Below are 23,064 nucleotides of genomic sequence, written 5' to 3'. Positions count from 1 at the left end.
TGGAGATGTGAACTCATTCAAAGTAATTAGGTGTTCCTTGACCATATGCCTACCGATCTCAAGCTGCAATCCTGCCCCTTCAGCCTGTACTTCACCTTTGCCAGGGGGGTCATAGACCCTCTTTTGGGAGAAGAGTGAGCCAAAGTAGGAATTGAGCACTTCTGCCTTTTCTGTGTCATCTGTTATCATTTTGTCATCCTTAATAGTTGAACCACCATTTCTGTCCTCTGTCTTTTTCTATGCGCATATCTGAAGAAAGCCTTTCTGTTGCTTTTAGCATCCCTTGCTAACCTCAGCTTGTCCTCAGCTTTAGCCTTCCTGACACCATTCCTGCAATTCTGTGCTACCTGCCTGTACTCTTCCTTTGTAGCTTGCCTTCCTTCCACTTCCTATATGTATCCTTCTTTGTTTTCAGGCCATCTGTAAGCTTTTTGTAAAGCCACATTGGCTTCTTCTGTTGTCTTCTGCCTTTTTTTCTTGTCAGAATTGTTTGTAATTGTGCCTTGAGCATTTCCTTTTTTAAAAACTCCCACCCATCTTGGACTCCTTTTCTTATTAGTCGCTTACCATGGGACGTTACTGATCATTGATCTGCGTTTATTAAAATGGGCTTTCCTAAAATCCAGGGTATGCGTTTGACTACACTCGGCTTTTGCTTCCTTTAGAACCAAGAACTCAAGTATAACATGGTCGCTTTCCCACAGTTCCTGTAACTGCTACTTTATCCACTACGTCATCTCTGTTGGTTAGGACCAAGTCAAGGATAGCCGATCCTCTAGTTCCTTCCTCTTCTTTCTGTAGGAGGAAGTTATCCGCCACACAAGTCAGGAATTTCCTGGAGGGGCCATGTTTTGCAGAATTGGTCTCCCAACAAATATCGGGGACATTGAAGTCCCCCATTACTACTACATCATGCTTCCTTGAAACATTGGCTACTTGCTTTTCAAAAGTTCCATCCTCGTCTTCTCCTTGATTGGGTGGCTGGTAGTAGACTCCGACCACCAGGTTCCTTTTATTCTTTGCTCCATTTATGTTTACCCAGATGCTCTCGATGGGGCAACCAAGCTCATCGTCCTGTATTTCTGTGCAGAGATATGTATTTTTCACATATAGTGACACCCCACCTCCCTTTCTGTTCCTCCTGTTCTTGTTGATCAAGTTACATCCTTCAATTGCTGTATTCCAGTCATGAGAGTCATCCCATCAAGTCTCAGTTACACCTCAAGTCCTAATTTCCCTCCTGTACTAAGAGTTCAAGTTCGTTCTGCTTGTTTCCCATACTCTGGGCATTAGTATATGTGCTTCATGGTCTGGCTTTCTTCCTACATGTCTGTGAAGACTATTATTGGGTGCTATTAGAGTTGTTCTCTCCGTTGCAGTGCATGAGCCTTCATCCGTTGTTACCCCCAAATTTACGTCTCCCTCCCCTGTAGGATGCAGTTTAAAGCCCTCCTGATGAAGTTCTTCATGCTGTGGCCAAGCACATTCTTCCCATCCTTTGTGAGGTGCAACCCGTCCCTTGCCAACAGCCCATCTTCCAGGAAGTATAGCCCGTGGTCCCAGAATCCAAATCTCTCTCATCGGCACCACCTTCGTAGCCAGTCATTCACCCGGAGTATTTTTCTTTCTCTTTCTATCCCCCTTCTGACTACTGGAAGGATGGATGAGAAAACTATCTGGGCCCCAAAGCTCTTGAGTTTCCTTCCCAAAGCTTCAAAGTCTGACGTGATCTCTTCGTAGCTCCGCTTGGCGGTATCATTTGTTCCCACATGATGAGAAGAAAGGGATACCTGTCAGTGGGCTTTATGAGTGCAGGCAACCCTTCAGTCACATCTCTAATCCGTCCTCCCGGGAGACAGCATACCTGGCGAGTCCACGGGTCTTCGCGACATACTTGGGTTTCGATCCCACGGAGCAAGGGGTCTCCCACTCCTACCACTCTTCTCTTGTTGTTGTTGTAGGCCTGGGTTTCCTCGCCTCTGCTTGACTGACCTTCAGCCTCTTGCTCGCTCTCATGTGGGTTCCCCTGTGGTTCTTCCTCTGCAGGCTGTCCTCCAGTCTCATCCGCAAGTACCTGGAAACGGTTCCGTAGCTCCACTGTTTCCACTGGTGCAGAGTGGCTCCTAGTTCTTCTGCTCCTAACTGTCACCCTTTTCCAAGGAGTCTTCTCTACTATTAACCACACACTGGATCCACCCAGTGTCAGGCATACCCCAAGCACCACTGAGGGCCCTATGGCTTTGGAGCCATAGTCTGATTCAGAGCTTGAGCAGGATGGTTTAGAACGCAGTCCAGTCGTGGGAAGCTCTTGGGGCCTGAGGGCTTAGCTCTGCCTAGCTTCCCATCCAATTGAAGGCTGAAGGAGGAGGAACCTATCAGCCACAGCTCCTTGAGGGAGGCCTCTGATTGACAGCCTGGCATTGTGAGATCCAAGCAGGAGGAAGATTCTGCAGGGGAAGGTTACGGCATCAGGTTACGGTGTCAACTCAAGCGGGCAGAACAATGATGCCGTCTTAGATGTGGTGCTTGCTTACAGGCAGATGCCCCTCAGAACAGATCATCAGAAGAGGAGTTGTAGCAGCCGTTCCCCAGTATTTATGCTGGTGCAGAGGCCGAAAAGTCTTTGCTGAGAACATCTTAATTGCCCGAAAAACTTTCTTGCCTGGACTTTTCATTAATCCTGCACTCTTGTCTGTCTTTAATCCAGTACCATTGAGTGCCTGGCTTGAAATCTATTGTGGACTTGAATGCTGACTCTGACTCTGTGTGCGTTGTAGCCTTGGAACTTTCTCTTAAACAAAGCAACATGCCAATAATTTCCGCCTAGGCTATTTGATTTATTGAGGTCTATAAACACTCTAAGCTTTGCTGCAAGCTCTGGAAAGCTGGTCTGTGTAGCCTGATCTGCTGCAATAAAGAGTTCTGCTGTATTTTGTGTTCTGTGCCAGGTTGCCAGCATGTGTCAGAAAGTCGGTCCTGATGCCCAGTCAGTTCCCTCCACCTAGTTCGAATTAGCCACGAGGGCACGGATCAAGAATACAAGTAGTTGGGCGCACAGCCTCAAGCATCTTGTTTACATCATAAGGCTTCAAAAGCTGAAACAGATCCCAAAGAACTGGACCAGACAGAGCACTGGACACCTTCTTTGGATCTGCATGTACTGTAGTACCCAAGTCGGCATGCAGACAAGCAACTTTGTCCCCAAAGTGCCTTGCAAATGTATCACAGCAGGTGTCCGTGGGCTCTAACATTTCATTTGCTGGGTAAATGTTAAAAGATTTGAACCACACGGAACAATTCTGTTGGACTGCGACTCGAGGAGGCAATGGAGGCTGCCTTCACTGCCACATGACAGGCACAGCTCTGTGCTCTAGCAAGTGCTTGATCCTCATCGTGGAGTGTTTTCCACCATCTACACTCCAGCCATCATCCCGCTTGCTTCATCCCCTGTAGCTCTGCTGAGAACCAGGGAGCTACCTGAGCTCCAAAAGGCAAGCTTGAATCGGGAGGCCACTGGGCAGCATAGTGGGAAGTATACCTGTGTGATCCCTATTCTGTCTCTCTGGCCCAACACCGGATGCAAACCCTCAAATCTAGCACTAAAGCAGAAGGATCTCCTGGTGAGGGCGACAGAATCTCTATGGTCCACAGCCGCTCTCCTTCCCCTGCCTGTGCTGGCACTGACACAAGTATCCAGGCAGGCAGAGCTGATGCAGACTACCCCCTCCCACGTTCCCCCTCAGGTCTCAGTAATGCATACCAGGTCAGCCTCCTCACCCACAATGAAACCATGGATGGCAGAGGCTTTAGTTTGTATGGACCTGGTGTTAACTAACAGCACCACCAGAATAGAGGGCAGGCTGGCAGGGCAACCTGGATCCTGATGGATGGAAGTCCAGCCAAGGGAACAACCTCCAAGCAGTGTCCCTCATGCCTCCTCCCCCTGTTCACCACAGCTGGCATTTGGGCACCCCCACTCCCTTCTTACTTATTCTGGTATTTTAAAGAAATTGTTATTAAAACCATAAGAAACATACAAAATAAATAATAAGAGATATACCAAAGTAAATAAGAACTCATCCTACAAATACATAAATTATAAAACATTGATTCTGACTAATGAAAATAATGAATATGGATGATGGAGTCATTTTCATCATAACAGCAACGTCCCATATCTGGAAAAACCAATCAGACAACAGAGAGGCAAGACTCTTCTTCCAATATGACACAACAGAATTTTTACCTGCAGTGAGCAAATTAACAACCATCTCTTCTCCATCAGAGATTTCTACATACCTTTTCAGAACACTCAGAAATAGGCCCCTACCGATCGCCCAGTCCCATCATGCTAAAGGGCAATACTCCCCGCCACACCAATGCTGACAATCAGGAAGTGCAAGGGCAAGCAAGCAGGTTGATGAGATGCTTATAAAATGCAGGCAATATCAAACCAGCTGTTGGCAACAGCAGACATTCAATATAGAGTACATAAAGCATATACATAACTTAATATGATTTAAACACAGGATTACAAAACACACCCGAACTCTGCCTCCACCACTCTCCAATCATCATGGTAAGTAGTCTTTGTCTCTCCCTCAGAGCCACTTAGCATGACTCCTACCTACAACCTGAATCACCTCATGTAGGAACTTTCGGACATGCAGGCTCTCACGCTGGCCCCAAAACCAGACCACTCCAGACTCTCACACCAGAGTAAATCCAAGGGAGGATCAGGCAGGTACTAAAACTCAAGACAAAACAAGAAAAACAGAAAGCACACAAAAAACTCTCAAAATACACGATTTGCAATATTGCCAGCTTTGAGCTACTCCTGGGCCCTGCCCTCCTCCACAATGTCTTTGCTCAGCTGGCCCAACCCTACGCCTGCACTTCCCACCTATACTAGAGAGTCACTACTGCTGAGTCTTGTGGTCTGGCTACTGTTCCACCTCCTGCCAGCTGCACATCTCAGCTGAGAGCCACAGGCCAAGAGCCCTTGTGCTCTCGCCCTTTGGCTCACACCTTTTCCCAGGCACAAGCCCTTTACTACCTGAAGGAGAGGAGATGAAACAGATTAATCAAGAGCCCAGGTGAAACAAGGCAGCCAAACATGCCTTCCAGCCAGCTCTTCCTGCCCATGTTTAATAACAACCTATTATTTGAGAGACTTAGTATTTGCATTTTTATCCACCCTGCTATGTTGTCTTTCTGTCTTGACCAACTCCTCTGCTTTGTTGGGCCCACCTCCACCACCACAGAAGCACAGAACAACAACAATCAGATCCAGCCTGTGTCTTTGCACATCTGACTTGAGTCAGAGGAACAGAAACCAAAAGCCCAGAATGGCCAAGAAGCAAGAGCTAGTACTTAGAGTAGAACAAGCTGTTTTCAAGAATGCCCATGTCTGACTGAATTTCCTACCAATATGTGTGAGCATGATATAGCCAGTATTTCATTTTTATGAGACTGTAAGTATAGGTTTAGTATATTTATGCTGAGACTTAATTGTCTCCCTCATTTAAAAAGTAACGTAGTTACATTTTGTATTTTCTTTATGATTATTTACAAATCTAAAAAAATCAGATTTGAATGTTAAAAATCCAATTTGTTATTATTTATTACAAAAATTACTGATTTTTATTGAACCTGCATGGCATTCCTGCTGCTTTTGATGGCACTGAGAGGCATTGCCTCTGCATTGAGGGAAAAATACCCACTTCCAGCATGTTGAAGCTCCAGAATTTCCTTGTCTACCCAACATGCCTGTGACTTTCACTGCACTTCTTCCTCCACTTCCTCACCCAAGTAATTCCCAGCAACTTTCCCTGCTATACACTCACCTGCTTCTCCTGTTTTCATCAGTGCTGGTGTTAATAGGTAGTGTTTAACAAGGCTAATCACCAATTTTCCCATTATGGGGGGCAGGTTAACACATGAGGCATTGCTTTTAGTAGATACTACTGCAGAGATGAGGGGTGGCAGCAGCCCACACCAGCCCTCCTTAAGCCTATGTAGACCCCTCAGCCATGAAGCTCACGGGGTGACTGGAGGTGAGCCCTCTCTTGGTTTCACATACCACACAGGCTAAGAGCCACACATGCTCCCTTCACTGTCTGTGATAAACTTGGGTGGCCACGGGCTGGTTCCAGTGCTGCTTTCTGGAGCAATCGCCATTGGAGCAGTTGATCCTCCTGACTCAAAACTTCTAAAATCCTGGCACCCTTCTCCTCCCTCCACCTCTCTCTTTCTCCTTTCATCTGGCTAAAACTGGAATGTGTATACAAGGGATGGGGAACCTTAGGTTGATGGGCTGCATCCAGCCCTCCAGGCTTCCCCAGACAGCCATGGCTCCTCCCCCTGCCCCAACCCCCAAATGTTTGGTGGCTTCCCTGTTTTTGTGCACTTTTCCTCCATTCTGAAAGGCTGAAATGCCTCCCCTAAGGCCTGAAATGCCTCCCCTAAGGCCTCGTTACTGGTGGAAAGGGCTCTAAACTACAACAGGCCGGCATGTTTTGTGTTTGGGGCCCTCCCCTTTTGCCTTTGGCCCCACCCACCACTGGAATGTGGCCCCCAATAGCTTCTACAAAGTTCAGTTTTGCCCTCAGGCAAAAAGGTTCTCTACTCAAGAGGTTCTCTACTCTTGCTGTACACAGTTGTAATCTGCTCACTCACACTAGGAGTGGGCAGCTTTCTATAGAGGTTCTGGAAACAGTGACAGCAATCCTCCTCAAACGTTTGTCCAATCAGCCAAAAACGAGGCTACACCCTTCTAAATGTCAAAGCACCACAATGCTTTTTGAGCAGGCTACTTAATCTAGAAGGAACACAGATTTGTTTCCGAGGCCCCTCTTCTCATAACAGATTAGAAGTCTGAACACAGCCCCAACGGAAAGCCATTGTTCATATTCCACTGAAGAGTATGTTTCGAACCATGTGATCCATAAAGCAGGCAAATTCATCATTACAAAATTCCTAAAGGCATACTAGTTTAAAGAAAAAAATACAATACAAAGGCTTCGAGAGATCTGTGATGATCACAGAAAGCCTACTGCACTGTGGCCCATAAAACTTTGTACTATCTTTTATCTCATGCTCAGGAGGTCCCTGACTTTCCACAACTGCAGAGTAGATTGGTTCAGTGTTGCCCTGTGGGTTAAACTGCTTTTGAACGCTCGCTAATGGAATCTTGCTTCCCCTCATTGCAAAACATTTCCTCTGAAGGCCAATTGCAGCAGGACAGACAGGAGCCAACACACAACTGGGTTACCAGGCAGTCTAATGACACGTCTACCAACGCACTTTCACCTGCCATTAGGGATAAAGGCAGCTACAAACACAAGATGCACCACCAGGAGAGGGAAGCGGGAAGCAGGTGGGTGAATTCCTAGTGCTCACCATTGCATTCACACTTAATCTGAGTCATTCATATCGTAATCCGTCTCCTCGTCTTCACTCTGAGTTTCATGCAGCAAGTGTAAAGAAAGGAAAGGAAAGGAAAGGAAAAGAAAAGAGTGCAAGTTGAGTAAAGCCAAAGCAAGTACAAATGTTTCTACTAAAGGCCCTCAAGCTGTTTGGCATCCGAGGGAGGCGGCAGAAGGTTCAAGGCTTCTGTTTGGTTACCTTTGGATGACTGGCCCATTCACTTCAACAGTCACCCACCACAAGGAAAATCTGTGCAGTCCTATGAACAGAGAATCAGACTTGGATCTGAGAAGCCTGGCCTGGATCTGTCTTAACAAGGAACTGCTACAAGAGCTGTGCAAGATGACCCCAGAAGCACCAGGCCAGCATCTTAAGTATGTAGGGTGACCCAGAAGAGCCAGTGTGTGTGTGGGGGGGGTGTTCTCTGGGAGATGATGTAAAAGGAAATCTCGAACTGAAAAATCTAGCACCTAAGCCAGGCAATCCTGAGACAGTTACGACACAGCAGTAGAAAAGTGAGCTATTGAAAGCAACATATAAAGCTGCCAAAGGACTAGCTAATCTGTTAGCAACAGAATGTGCATAGACACTGGCAAAGGACAGCAAATGATGCCCATGCAAACCCCTAAAGCTTCTCCAGTGCATATTTGATGGGACTGTGTTATGGCAGCATTGTTGTAGTGAGATGACTTTTCACAATGCAATATCGTACCGAGTTCTGATTGTTAACTTTCCTTCAAAAGCAGGGCACCTTTGGAGTATTTTCTATAGTTTGGGGTCTAGAAATGTTGTGGTAAAATCACACGTTTCCAGCAGCTAAAAGTTACTAGCTTGGAAACATTAGAAATCTACACACGGGCAGGCAGAAGGTAGATCAGACTCTACAGGTAAGTCTCCAGCTGATTTGCAACAGACCAGCAAGGGGTTCCAACTCCCAGCAGCTGAACAAGATAGACAACAAAGAGCCTTTTTTCCCCTCCCAAATTAGATGGCTAAAATCAAGGGGGAAAAACAGGAGTGCAAAAGGGTTTGTGTGTGAAACAACACAAACTTCCAGAAACAGTCTGGGAATATCACCAAGTCTGAAATAGGGTAGCAAGATGGTGAACCACTGGCCAGTGTGATCGTATCACATCAGTGCTTTACAATCTGCACTGGCTGCCAGTCTGTTTCCAGGCCCAATTCAAATTGCTGGTATTAATTTACAAAGCTGCGAACAGCTGAGGGCCACGTTCCCTGATGGATTGTCTCCTTCCATATATATCTGGCTGGGCCCAGGTGTGCCGACAAACAAGGCGAGGCGGGTGGCGACACAGGAGAGAGTGTCTTCAGTGGTGGTATTCCAGCTGTGGAATGCCCTCCCCAGAGAGGCACACCTGGCACCAGCACTGTGGTATTTGGGGCACCAGGTGAAGACCTTTTTATTTCCCCAGGCTTCTTAGCCCTCCAGTTTTAAAAACTGCATTAGTGCATTTTTAGACGTTGGCACTGCTGCTGGTCTTTACACTTGTTTTTACTTTGGTTTTATTCTGTTTTAAATCTTTTACTGTGTTATTGTATTTTATGGTTTTGTGTTCTGTATACTGACCAGAGACTTTCAGCTCTCATATTGAGTGGTACAGAAACGTGTAGTAGTAGTAGTAGTAACAGCAGCACAGCAGCCCCACCTCTGGTACTGAAACGCATTCCGGGGCTGAATATCTGCTCAGAGGCACCTTGTTCTACAATTCTGTCTCCACCTTCTTCGGCCACCATTTTGCACCTGGCTCCAGTTGGTAGACCTCGGGGTTCCGGTGAAAAACAAAGATCCCACAAGCCTAACCTCTGCCCACCCCTGATCTAGTAATGTCCCTCCAAATACAGAAAATGGATTTCCAGCGTATGGGTATTAGCAGGGCAGCCTGGGAATACAGTTTAATAAGCTTTGGAATACTCACTTGGACTGTTATTCTGAATCATTCTTTACTCCTTTTCCCTTCCTTCTCCATTTGTCCAACTTCCACCAATTCCTTTCTATTAATCATGGTTAACCTTTAATAATGGGTGGGAGTCTTAGGCTGCAATTCTATACCTACTTTCCTGGATACGCAAGTCCCCTTGAACTCAGTGACACTTACTTCTGAGTAGACATGTACAGGATTGTGCTCTTAGATATTCTATGTTAACATAAATATTAAATTTGTATATTTAATAGCAATATTTTAAAAAAAACACTTAAGAATGTACATAAATGTGGTTGCAGTCTTCAAAAAATATCTACCCAAACTCCATGTAGACCCTTACACCTTTGTCCTGTTGTATCCTTTGCATGTCCATCCTCCCCACAGCCTTTCTTCCCATGCATTAGACATCCACTGTCCTTTCCTCCATATCTCAAACACTATGACTGCTCTGCAGGCTGTGGGCTGAAGAGGATTCATGCCTACAAGGACTACTGGATTTCCACATGGTGTGTCTGAGGTCCGGCTGAACCTTGACTAGCCAATGATGTAAGCATCTGGACCTCTAAGTCTCCTCTAGCTTCGCCTTGCATATCTACTAACTGATGAGGCTCTGACAGCATCCTGTTTTGTGTCCTGCTCAACAGACACAAACTTCAGCTTTGATACTTCCCTCCAGAGCACAAAGGCCACATACTGTAGGAACACCACACAAACACACTAAATCTTGGGTTCTAACTGTCTCCTCTGCAAGGCTACAAGAATACTATGAATTTTCAGTAATTCAAGAGTTTATTCAAGGATTTTTACCCAAGCCTTTCAAGATACAAGGCAGACTTCAAGTGCTTGTTTTTGCTTTCACAGTGCTCAATACACTTTTTGCCAGCTTCTTAACCAGCAATATTGAGAAATTGACCAATGTAACCACCTGCTTCATGGAAAAAATGTGCAGAGGTGTCTGGCATCTAACTTATGCCCATGGATTGATCCCCTGAATGTTAAATAACTGCCATTTTATAAATTAAGGATTAGCCATTCTTCTGGGGTCTTCATACAGTTGAGCTATCTGCCCAGTTCTCCAGCAATGAAATGGGTACAAGCCCAAAGGGATGCTGGCATCTCAGTGCACACAAAATGGAGAGAGTAGTCTCAGGATGCTGTTAAAGATTTTATTGATGAAAAGCCCTTTTCATCAATACATGTTTACAGCACCTTGAGACTACTCTCTCTGTTTTGGTTTGCCTTGGATGCTTAACTGCCCTTGCATCTTCATCTCAGTGCACGACCATGCCCAACAGAGGCTTAGGGTGCCCCTGCGCGAGCCGCAAACTGTGGCAGCTGTGATGCAACAAGCACTCAAATGAGGCCTTAATTAATTAATTGATTTGATTTGTACTCCGCCTTTCTACCAAGAAATGGCTCTCAAGGCAGCTTACAATCATAAATAAAACTCGATTAAAACATTAAATGCATTAAAACACAATTAGAAACACAACAATAACAGAACAAAAACAACATCCAAGCCAAAAGACCCACTTTGCTGAGGACACAGCTACTGCTTGCACACCTTGGCCAGATTCTTGTGGGGTGGCTTTGGTATTCCCTTTTAAAAAATCAGTTCAAATCAAAATGCCCCAAATGCCTGACGCAGGCACAGAGGCATCCCAAGTCAAAAGACATGCCTGGATGTGGGAAGATGTCAGTGGATGACAGAGCTCCACCTTCCCACAATTGCTTGAGCAGGGTGTGTCTGCGGGGGGGCGGGGGGGGGGACACTCAAGGCAGTGTGGACAGAGGAACTCCAGGCAAGGTTCTTTCTTAGCAGCAGCTATCCAATAATCTTTGAAGGTACAGGAATGCAGTGGCTGGGCCTTGGAGCACTCTCTTCCAGCCTTAAGACGACGCACCTTTGCCTTCTCGCTGGGCTCACTGTCTGTTCCATAAGAGGTGTTGTGCAGCTCCTTGGAGACGACACACAGAAATTCAGCCTGGTCTTCATTCCCATAGTTATAGGAGGATCCAATGCTGACTAACTGGAACAGGAAAGAGAGGCTCAAGGTGGTTGAGCTGTATGCGGCCCAAAGCTTTTGACACAACTTGAAATGTCTTAATCCAAACCTCAATAGCCAACATTCTGAGTTTCTAAATAAAGGTGGAATTCCTTGTTGCCCACAGGTACAGCACAGAGAATAGGAAGAGAAACACGTCACTACTTTTATTTATGCTCAGGCAAGAGTGGCTTTGATACTCTACGAATGTTGGAGGCTTCGGTGGCCCCCATGGAACTCCAGTGTGAATGCTTAATGGAACCATTATGTCCTGGCCACCTATACATCCAGCTGTGAAACCCCCAAGAACCAAGCCTTCTAGCAATGCTGCAAGGAAGGAAGATTGGAGGCCTATAGCAATCACCATGCTCCTTACAAAATGTGGGCCCAGAAAGAGAGTTGTGAGGAAAACGCACTTTCCTTTGCTCCTGGAGAACTATTCCCCGTTGCAGGGACAGTTCTGATAGTTGCTTAGCCTCTGTCCCAGAGATCTTGCTCCATTAATTGTTCCAATCAGTACCCTGAAGATCTCTGTCACCTCCCTGACCACCAGCAACACACTCTCACTGCTCACAGGAAATGACACATCTTCTCCCCTGCAGCCAACTGCAGTGTTTGCCTAAACAAATGCCCATGATTAGACCCCTGTTTGCTACTGCAGTACTGACCACATGTATTGCTGATGGAACATTTTGATTTACAAATATCACAAAGTGGCCACAGCGTAAAGCCTACTTATGAGAACATCTAACTTTTCAACACATACTCAAGCAGCTAACTGTTCTTATTACAACTTGCTGAGACATGCCTGAGCATTCCCAAATGACTGCTCCGCAATCTGCCCCAAGAGCTCTCAACTGCGCACAAAAACAGAATGTAGAACAAGTGGATCGTTGCCTTGAAAAGGTTGCCTGGATTCCAAGAATGAGCTTGGCCCAGCACTGGAGGAAAGGAAGGGGCATGTACTGGATTCTTCTCCACAAGAATGCCCAGAGTTGGTGCAACACAGTGGTTCAAGTGTCACTAAGGCACAAACTCACTGGGTGCATCAGATGAAGTGGACAAGTGTCCATGAAAACTTATACAAGAATAAATTCATTGGGCAAGGCTCTTTGTTATTTTTGCATAGCCTTAGATAAGCTTAAGCACCTTCCCTAACCTTCATTATAGAAATGACCCTATTTCCTTATAAGGTTGTCAAAAGGATGACGGAGACACAAAGGAATTTATGTTGACCCCTTCAAGCAACTTCCACATCACCTGAGCCATTCACTTCTTGTTCTCTTACCTGCTCAAATTTCCAGCCATCAGACATGGTGGAAACCATCTGAGTCAGCTCCTCTTCCTGGCATTGCAGCACTCTGTAAACATGCTTGACTGGCACCTATGGTGAGACACAGAGAGACAGGTGGAGCAGAAGCCAGGAAACTGATAGCCAACTGAGTCCCTGTCATGCCTTCTAAAACAGCTCTCCTGACTCCTTCCCCATTCCCACTGGGACTGAAAACATAAGAAAGCCCCTTCCCTCGCCTACTGGAGCCTGCCTAGCACCAGCACTTTGGAAAGGACATAGCTACTGCTCTCCTCTTGGTATTGGCCCAAATATATGTCACAAGAACATAAACACTTCACTTATGGGAGGAGAAATGTTTCTAGAACGGGAAGGAAAGGGGTACACTGCACTGTGCCACCAGGAACCACTCCCCATTGTGCTGCCAAACACAGCCACACATGCTGAAACAAACCCAAGACAAAAGACCTACCCCAAAAGAAAAGCAAAACTTTAAAGTGAAGAGAGACCCACCTGTGAGATTTTGCTGTCTCTTTCCCTTATTTTGTCCTTCACAAGTTTTATTAAGGATGTGATGTTGTAGAATTCAGCTTCTTCAAGCACACCTGATAGAAGGCGAAAACAAACATACAAAAAAAGGCCTCTCAAGACTCCAGTCTCTTGAGAGAAAGTCTTTGTCACCAACAGGCCTCAAGAGGTGTTGTGTGGCCAAGCCACAGACTACCACTACTCCTCTGTCTCTTGCTTTCCTTCTGAAGAGCTGGCCTGGAACTAGTCCAGTTGCCAAAGCAAAATCTCTGCTCCAGACCCAAAATGGAAAGTGATCAGCAAAAGACAAGGGCCCCTTGGGCCAACATGGAAGTGCGCAGGATCTGACTTGGATTCCTGCATTGAGCAGGGGGTTGGACTCAATGGCCTTGTAGGCCCCTTCCAACCCTATTATTCTATGACTCTATGACTAGGAGAGAATACACTAACAAACATATGCAACACCACCAAAAAAGTGACCTTAAAGCAGTTTAATTGTCAGGCTTGGTTTCTATAGAATCATTCAAGTCTAGGAAATATAGATCTGAAGACCATCACAAGTTACAGAGCAATGCCAAGACCTAGCCCAGCTCAAACAGGTTGTCATGCTTTACATCTGAGGTGATGGTAGAAATGGGAAACTAAAAACCTCCACCCAAACAGATTTTTCACAGCAGTTAGAATACTGAGCATAGAGCTATAAAGAAACATTAGAACAGTTTTCTTAAACAGCAATACACACCTTCCTCTGCGAGGTCTTTATTGATAACCAGTTTCCCATGTCGGAGATAGTTCAACACCGGTCCAAAGTAGGTTGGATCTCTATCTATTAAGTAGGCACCTGTTTCATCCTAATTTAAAATAGACAGGTACATAAGAACATAAGAAGAGCCATGCTGGATCAGACCAAGGGTCGATCTAGTTCAGCATTCTGTTCACAGTGGCCAACCAGCTGCCCACAGGAAACCCACAAACACAAGTGCAACCGCACCCTCCCACCCATGTTCCCCAGCAACTGGTATACCTCATAGGCATACTGCCTCTGGTACTGGAGGTAGCACTCAGCCATCAAGCCTGTAGCCATTAATAGACTTCTCCAGGAATTTGTCTAACCCCCTTTTAAAGCCATCCAAATCAGTGACCATCACTACATCCTGTGGTAGCAAATTCCATAGTTTAACTATGTGCTGTGTGAAGAAGGGCTTCCTTTTATCTGTCCTGACTCTCCCACCAATGAGCTTCATGGGATGACCCCGGGTTCTAGTATTATGAGAAAGGAAGAAAAAAGTATCCCTGTCCACATTCTCCACACCATGCATAATTTTGTACACCTCTATCATGTCTCCACTTGCCCACCTTTTTTTCCAAGCTAAAGCCCAGCTGTTGTAACCTTCCCTCATAGGGGAGATGCTCCAGCCCCTTGAACCTTTTAGTTGCCCTTTTCTGCACTTTTTTCCAGCTCTACAATATCCTTTTTTAGGTGTGGTGACCAGAACTGTACACAGTATCCCAAGTGTGGTCGCACCATAGATTTGTATAGCGGCAGTATGATATTGGCAATTCTATTCTCAATTTGTTTTCTAATTATGCCTAACATGGAGTTTGCCTTTTTTACAGTGGCTGCACATTCAGGTGACATTTTCCTCGAGCTGTCAACCACAACCCCAAAATCTCTTTCTTGGTCAGTCACAGCTACCTCAGATCCCATCAGGTTATACTTGAAGTTGGGATTTTTTGCCCCAACACGGATCATTTTACACTTGCTTACACTGAACCATATTTGCCATTTGGATGCCCATTCTCCCAGTTTGGAGAGATCCTTTTGGGATACATTTGTAATTGGCTTACTTCACTCTTCAACTTTCAGGCTCCCAGAGCACTGATATGTCAGTTATAACAATAAAATCAACAACGTAACAGTGGCAACTGGCAACTCTATTATGATGCTTGTCAACTTCAGCAGGCAACCCCCATAATTCTAAAAGATGAGGGAAAGCAATGGGTTTCAATGGAAAACATAAAGGGAATATCGTTAAGCGATCACCTATTGCTAAAAAATAAAACTAACCTTAGGAGCCTAGTTGAAAATAGGTTTACACAAACTTCTTACCAGAGCTGGATAAGGTGGGCAGCAAAATTGTCCCCGGGGACGTCACCACTTCTCCCAGTGGAAAGTCACCCTAATTTCTGTAACAAGGCCAGGACACATAATTTGGCGGAATGGAAAGAAAGAGGGCTCCATCGGCTGTACCAATTTTATGAGGAGGGTCAACCAACAAAAACAGAGGCTTTAAAAGAAAAGCTGGGCAACATAACGTTGCCCTGGCTTTTGAGTTGCCAACTCTGGTCTTTTTGAGTTCCCCTATGGTGAAAAATGAGGCCGCTAGAAGCCTATGTTTGAAAAATTAATGGTAGGGAACTTGGGAGAGACCGGGGGATTTATTTCTGTAACATACAAACAGTTCCTGCATTTCACGTTTGATTTAACCATTCCACAAAAAACTTGGTGGGAAACAAACTGGAACTTTAAAGTAGATGACTATGACTGGCAACAGCTATGGGATGAGCCTCCGTATAAATCAATGTCAGCCCGAACTACAGAGACGCCACTGAAATAGTCCATGGGCGGTACCTGACTCCAAGGCAGCGCTCACTTATGACACACTCAACTTCTCCTCAGAGTGCTGGACGGGGTGCCCGGAGTCAGGCGCGTACCGGCACAGGTGTTGGGACTGTGCAGAAGTCCAGCCATTCTGGCGAGAAACGGCAGCAGAGACTGGCCATATCACAAACCAAAATATCCCACATATGCCAAGTCTAGCGGTACTCATTTACTTGTAGCTGCCAGATCCACGATAGCTAGGTTTGGGGAGGGATTCACCTTCCAGGGATTAGATTATTGGTATGCCATGGTCTGGCAAATTGCCATGATGGGAAAAATACTGCACAAGTTGAAGGTGGCTGGGGTCAAAGCAAACACGATTCATTCCATGTGATATGCTTTGACTTTATTGCATATACGAACAGAAATGAACATCGATATTTGATTCCCTCGCACTATAGAACCCTATGGCTTTTAGAAGGAAGAAAATAGATGAAGAATAATTCTGAGTCCGTCTGATAAAATATCTAGTAGCACTGACAAAAATTACTTGTGACCTCTGTACACCCATTAAGACATAACTGCATGGTAAGAAGATGGAATCCTGATGGAATTTGTTTTTAGTTTCTATTTTGGTTTGGTTTTATTTTGCTTTGTTAATATTACTGAATTGCAACAAAAATCTGTATAAAAAAACAACAATGTAACAATGTGATGTCCCTTGGAAAGACACCCACCTACTCCTCAGCCTGGCGCCCTAAAGATAACTGGATTTCTGCAGTCCCCCATGCAAGAAATCAATCACCACCACCATCTGAGAGGGCAATACCAGCAGCAGTTGCTTCCATTCAGAGATCTAACTGTAAAACAGAGTTATAACTTCACCCAGTTTCTAACCCCACAAAAGATTATCGATGTTAATAAATGTGAAAGAACAAAGTCATTAATATAGGGCAAGAGAAGCCTAGTAAGAATTCCTTTAAAGGAGAACAATCAGATTTCATCAACAAGTGATGGTTCTGTTCTAAATAGTCAACTTAAAATCACAAACAAAGCAATAAGAAAAAAAAGTTCCTTGATACAACAAAGCAGTTTATAGCTTAGTTCATTATGGACCTGGATATTATGTTGTGGTTTTTGTTGTGTGTTTTTTATAAGATTTATATACTGCTCTACATCCAATAAAATATCCAAGCAATGAACAATAAAAAGAGGAGGGAGGAGGAATTTATCTATTAATCTGGAGCATGAATTTTTGTTCACTCAGTTTCGACCCCTAAATCCAATCGAGTTCGGAATGGTCTCAAATTAAAGCTACCAAAAACTAGATTTGCAGAAAAATAATTGCACCCCTGAAAACAAGTTGACAGCTTCTCAATTAATTGTTGACATTTATAATAATTTGGGAAAACTTTTTCCTGTTGACGTCCACCTTACCTCAGTCAAAACCTGACCAGGGATTTCCCCCCACCACATTCCAGCAGTGGGTGGGGCAGAGCAAAAATGGGAGGAGCTACAGAAGTGACTCTTAATTTTGTCCAGCGTGCAATGGGGGGGGCATGCATGACCCCCCTTTGTAGTTGGGAGGAATCAATAATTGCAGTTGGAGTAAAAAATATCGGTAAAATATCGGAGTGGGTCCAATGAAGGATCGTGGCCTTGGAAGACCCTGGAGGTCTGGACTGAGAGGCCTGGAGGTTACCACAATGGTGGTTGAAAGAACTGAGGGAATAAGTGGGAACCCATTAGTGGCATGTGCACTAGGACCGGGGGGGTGGTGTCCCGCCCAAACTCCTCAGCTATAGAAGTTTCCTGAATCGAGGCTCTGAGCCTGCATATGTGTGAAAAGCCATATGTGCAAAACACTAGCTTCAGTCAGCTAAACCTTTTAATAAAATTGCAGGGAGGTAATGGAACATCAAGTCCATGGCTTTCAGTGTGTTTATACTCATGCTCAGAGTATGGAAAACAAACAGAACAAGCTTGAATTCTTGATTCAAGTAGGACTTAGTGAGATACTTCCCATGAATGGAATATAACAATTGAAGGATATAACTTGTTCAAACAGAACAGAAGCCATAGAAAGCGGGGAGGAGCTCCACTACATGTTAGAAATGTACACGCATGCACAGGCATTGAAGAAAATGAACATGGTAGTCCTGTTGAAAGCATCTGGTTAAAAGAAATGGATGAAGGAATAAAAACAGATGTGTTCCACCTGGCATATGTGATGAACAGGCTGAGGGTTAGGAGTGCCATTTGAGGAGGACAAAGAGACAGTCAGGGAATATCCAAGCACCTGTACGGCGCAATCCTATGCATGTTTAGACAGAAAAAAGTCCTGCAGCTCCCAGCATTCTCCAGCCAGCCTGGCTGGCTGCGGAATGCTGGAAATTGTAGGACTTTTCTCTGTCTAAACATGCATAAGATTGGGCCCTTAATGAGTTTAAATCCCTATGTCCAGATGAATTGCCTCCTAAGGGAGCTAGCAGATGGATTTTCAGAACTTCTGATTATTATTTTTGAGAAATCATGGAGACTGGGTGAAATACTGGAAGACGACTGGAGGAGGGCAAATGTTGTCCCTATTTTCAAAAAGGAAGATCTGGGGAATTATAGGCCAGTCTGTCTGACATCAGTACCTGGGAAGATTCCAGGTCGTTCCATGCTCATCAATGGTTCCTCAAACTGGAGGGAGGTGTTGAGTGGAGTGCCACAAGGCTCAGTCCTGGGTTTTATACTCTTCAACATTTTTATTAATGGTTTGGAGAAAGAGGATGGGAGAATGCTTATAAATTTTGCAGATGACACAAAATTGGGTGGGATAGCTAATACCTTAGCAGACAGAAACAAAATTCAAAATGGTGTAGTGGCTAGAGTGTTGGACTGGGAGCTGGAGATCTGGGTTCTAGTCTCCACTCAGCCATGGAAGCTCACTGGGTGACTTTGGGCCAGTCACAGACTCTCAGCCCAACCTACCTCACAGAGTTGTTGTTGTGAGGATAAAATGGAGAAGAGGAGGATAATGTAAGCCGCCTTGGGTTCCTTGCTAGAGGAAAAAAGGTGGGATATAAATGCAATCAATCAATCAATCAATCAATAAAGGGCAGAAAACAGAATGAAATTCAACAGAGGTAAGTACAAAGCTCTTCATTTAAGAAAAATAAATCAATGCACAAGTATAAAATGGGGGATTCCTGGCTTGAAAAGGATCTTGGAGTTGTAGGCGATCACAACCTGAATATGAGTCAGCATTGTGATGTGGCTGCAAAAAGCCAAATACAATTTTTGGTTGCATCGATAAAAGTATAGTTTCAAAATCATGGGAAGTAATAGTTCTACTCTACTCTGTGTTGGCCAGACCTCCTCTCAAATACCATGTCCAGTTCCTTTAAGAAGGATTCAGATAAATTGGAATGAGTTCAGAGAAGTGCAACAAAGATGATCAGGGGACAAGAAATTAAGTCCTACAAGGAAAGATTAAAGGGACTGGGTATGTTTAACCTTGTGAAGATAAGACTGAGAGTGTCAGGGTGGAAACTGAGCCGATAGAACCCCAGGGCAGTTCTGATTCTGAGGAGGAACAGCAATCTGTGGGAGAGGAGCGCGCTTATCTCTCATAGGCACAGCAGCTGGCAGAGATTCCTCCTGCCAGCATTCCTGGGATAGATAGTGTCCCTGGCAGCGAGAGACTGCTGGAGGGGGGCTTGCTGGATGCTTGGTGCCGGCGCAGAGAGCGATGACAGATGAAGGGCATGGAAAGGAGGCGTAGCGCTCGTCTGGCACGCAAGCAACGGTCACGTCCCAAGGACCCAAGGGAAAGAGGGAGGATCTCTCCCTAGCCCATAAGTTCAGGGTCTTCCCGTGATTCTCCTTCAAACGGGGACCAACTGTCTAACCTGGAGCATAAGCTACTCTGCTATCTTTCCCCAGTGCTGTTCCTTGCTTAGTTGCTGATGATTAGCATCTGAAAGAGTGATTAAGTTGTAAAAGGAATAAAGCCTTGAAAAGAATCCTTTTTGTCTGTGTCTTGACTGGCTATTGGAGTAGACTGTAAGAGGCAGCTAGGGCGCTCCTGACAGCGAGGAGATAGAATAGCACTTTCCAAGTACCTAAAGGGTTGTCATATCGGAAAGGAGTGCAGCTTGTTCTCTATCATCCAAGACTGTAGGACATGAAATAATGGGTTTAAATTATAGGAAGGCAGATTTTGGATGAACATCAGGAAAAATGTTCATTCCTGATGAACATCCTAGGGAGGTGGTGGGCTCTCTGTCACTGGAGGTCTTCAAACAGATGGACTGCCATTTGTCAGGAATACTTTACACTGGATTCCTAGATGGAGCAGTGGGTTGGGTTTGATGGTTTAAATGGCCCCTTCCAGCTCTATGATTCTAAGGAACCCACAGGCAATCCGTAACTTCCTGCGAAGGGAATTCCACTATCAAAGTCTACTGTGGCAGTTGCATTCTAAAGAAAGTGGATTTCACCTTTACAAACTGACGAGCACACAGCCAGAGAGAGACCGCAGTTGTGGCAAGTACTCCAGCAAACAACAGCCAAACAGCTTGCGGTGTCAGGACACGCAACCGGAAGCGTGGGCTGAATTCCCTGGAGCGGCGGACCTGCCGCGGAGGCCGGCTGGCCTGCCACGCATCTCCCCCTCCCGTTCACCGGCTGTGCGAGCCGAGAGGCTGAACGGCCCTGCAGCGCTGCCAGCGGCGATCAGGAGCCCCAAGCGCCCCGACCTCTGGCTCGCCAGCCGGCCGGCCGCTCCGGCTTTCCCGCGCCGCGCCGCGCCCGCCTCCATCTCGGCCGGAGCCTGCGAGCAACAGCCGCGGAAGGGCGGCGAGCGGGGCGGGCCGGAAGCGGCCGCGCGCCGCCCTGCGCGCGGAGGGGCCGCTCGAGGCGGGGGCGCGCGCCCACCTTGTCGGAGTCGAGGTCCGGGTCGGCCTGGCAGAGGCGGAAGAGGAAGCTTCGGGGGTCCCTGCAGAGCGTCTGCCGGGTGGTGAGGAAGCAGGTGCCGCCCACGTTGAGCCGGACCCATTTCCCGGGGACGCCGCCCGGGGCCGGGCGGGCCAGCAGCGCCCCCGCGCACCACGACGACGACGACGACGACGAGGCGCTGCTGCTGCTGCAGCGGCGGCAGGCGGCGGCGAGAGGCCCGCCCAGCCCGGGCCCGGCCGCCGGCAGCTCGCGGGAGCTCTCCGCCGCCATCCTGGCTGCGCGCCGGAAGGTCCGTCGCGAAAGGCGCCCCCTCCGGCCCTCGCCGCGAGAGCGCATGCGCCGGCCGGGCTGGGCGGCGGGCCGCGCCGGCCTCGCGCCCCTCTCGCGCGGCAGCGTCGCGCAGCGCGCGCCGGCCTGGGGGCCGCCGGCGGGAGCGGCGTCGGGCGAGAGCCGGGCCGCGGGAGGGCGCCGGCCTGTGGCGGGCGGACCTTCCCCGCGCGGCCCGGGGTCAGACGGCCGGTGCCCCGAGGCGCCCCCGGGAGGCGGCGGCCTTCCGCTCTCCGCAGCGCAGAGTCCGTCGCCGGATCTCAGCGGCTGCGGCGGCTCGGACAGCGCGCGGCGTCCCGCGCGCGGCCCACAGCGCAGCAGCTCAAAGGGGGCGCGTCTGCGTGTCGCGCGCCGTCAAAAGGTAACTCGGAGTATAGACACGTGTTTCAGTCGCCGGAACGGAGCAGCCCCGTTATTTTTTTAAAAAGCCATGCCAAAAATAGTGGCATGTGGTTGAAAGACTTGAGAGCAATATTTTAGGTCTGAAACAAGCCGGAACAGCAGCTTCCAAGTGAGCCAAGTCAACCGAATTTGCCAGTCGCACATGACTTACACTCGTAGAACCAGAGAATCGTAGGGTTGGGGGGGGCCTACAAGGCCATCGAGTCCACCCCCCTGCTCAGTGCAGGAATCCAAGTCAGGGCATCCCTGACAGGTGGCTGTCCAGCCTCGTCTTGAACGCCTCCAGTGTGGGAGAGCCCACCGCCTCCCTGGGAATGGGTTCCATTGTCATAGTGCTCTGACAGTCGGGAAGTTTTTCCTGATGTTCAGCCGGAATCTGGCTTCCTGTCACTGGAGCCCATTATTCCATGTCCTGCACTCCGGGATGATCGAGGAGAGATCCTGGCCTTCCTCTCTGGGACAGCCTTTGAAGCACTTGAAGGGAAGAGCGCTATCCTCTCTCCCCTCAGTCGTCTCTTCTCAAGGCTAAACATGCCCAGTGCTTTCCGTCTCTCTTCATAGGGCTTTGTTTCCAGTCCCCTGATCATCTTTGTTGCCCTCCTCTGAACCCTCTCCAGTTTGTCTGCATCCTTCTTCAAGTGTGGTGCCCAGAACTGGACACAGGACTCCAGATGAGGCCTAGCCAGTGCTGAGTAGAGGGGAACTAGTACTTCCCAGGTTTTGGAAGCTGTGCTTCTATGAATGCAGCCCAAAATAGCATTGGCCTTTTTTGCAGCCACATCCCATTGTTGGCTCATATTCAGCTTGTGATCAACAATTCCAAGATCCTTCTCGCTTGTAATGTTGTTCAGCCATGTATCCCCATCTTGTAACTGAGCATTCAGTTTCTTTTTCCAAGGTGCAGAACTTGGCATTGATTCTTATTAAATTTCACTGTTGTTTTCTGCCCAGCGCTCCAGCTTATCAAGGTCACTTTGAATTCTGTTTCTGTCTTCCAGGGTATTAGCTATTCTTCCCAATTTTTTGTCATGTGCAAATTTGATCAGCACCTCCTGCACCTCCTCCTCCAAGTCATTAATAAAAATGTTGCAGAGCACTGGGCCCAGGACTGAGCCCTGTGCTCCCCACTCGTTACCTCTCCATCCCATTGATAAGCACTCTCGAGTCTGATTCTGTAGCCACCTGTGGATCCGCCTGATAGTTGCTTCATCTAGCCCACTTTTAGCTAGTTTGCTAGTGGCTGATGTAATAAGCTACGACACTTCCATGGAAACCATGTTTCAATAGCTGTTCCAAGCCATACTCCACATTTGCAAATTTGTTTTTGCTCACTTGAAATTTGCCATTCCAGCCTGTTTTGCACAATATGGACTATGGTCTGCAACCACTATTGAAATGTGGTTTCTGTGGATCTTTCGTGGCTTATTATATCAACCCCATCTAGTCTGGTGTGAGTGACTGGTGAATTTGGTTGATTTGGCTCACTTGGAAGTTGCCGTTCCTGCTTATTTTGTGCAGTATAAACTATGGCCTGGAGCTGCTAGTGAAATC

The 23,064-nt window shown here is 46.9% G+C and overlaps 1 protein-coding gene across 1 annotated transcript in view; it reads right to left on the bottom strand.

The window, feature by feature from the left end:
* LOC146336855 (BTB/POZ domain-containing protein KCTD5-like) overlaps positions 1-23,064 on the bottom strand; it is a 41,811-nt gene that overhangs the window by 17,938 nt on the left and 809 nt on the right. The window contains exons 2-6 of the mRNA XM_084817892.1: positions 20,764-21,448; positions 13,978-14,086; positions 13,221-13,312; positions 12,705-12,800; positions 11,276-11,401 (exon numbers count right to left, since the gene is read on the bottom strand). Of these exons, the coding sequence (XP_084674018.1) occupies positions 11,276-11,401; positions 12,705-12,800; positions 13,221-13,312; positions 13,978-14,086; positions 20,764-21,448 (1,108 nt within the window). The remainder of the gene's footprint in view (positions 1-11,275; positions 11,402-12,704; positions 12,801-13,220; positions 13,313-13,977; positions 14,087-20,763; positions 21,449-23,064) is intronic.

Source organism: Heloderma suspectum, chromosome 12 (genome assembly GCF_057233095.1).
Source record: "Heloderma suspectum isolate Gila_16-S chromosome 12, 16-S_ref, whole genome shotgun sequence".
Taxonomy (NCBI): Eukaryota; Metazoa; Chordata; class Lepidosauria; order Squamata; family Helodermatidae; genus Heloderma; species Heloderma suspectum.
This window is presented reverse-complemented; position numbering and strand designations above follow the sequence as displayed.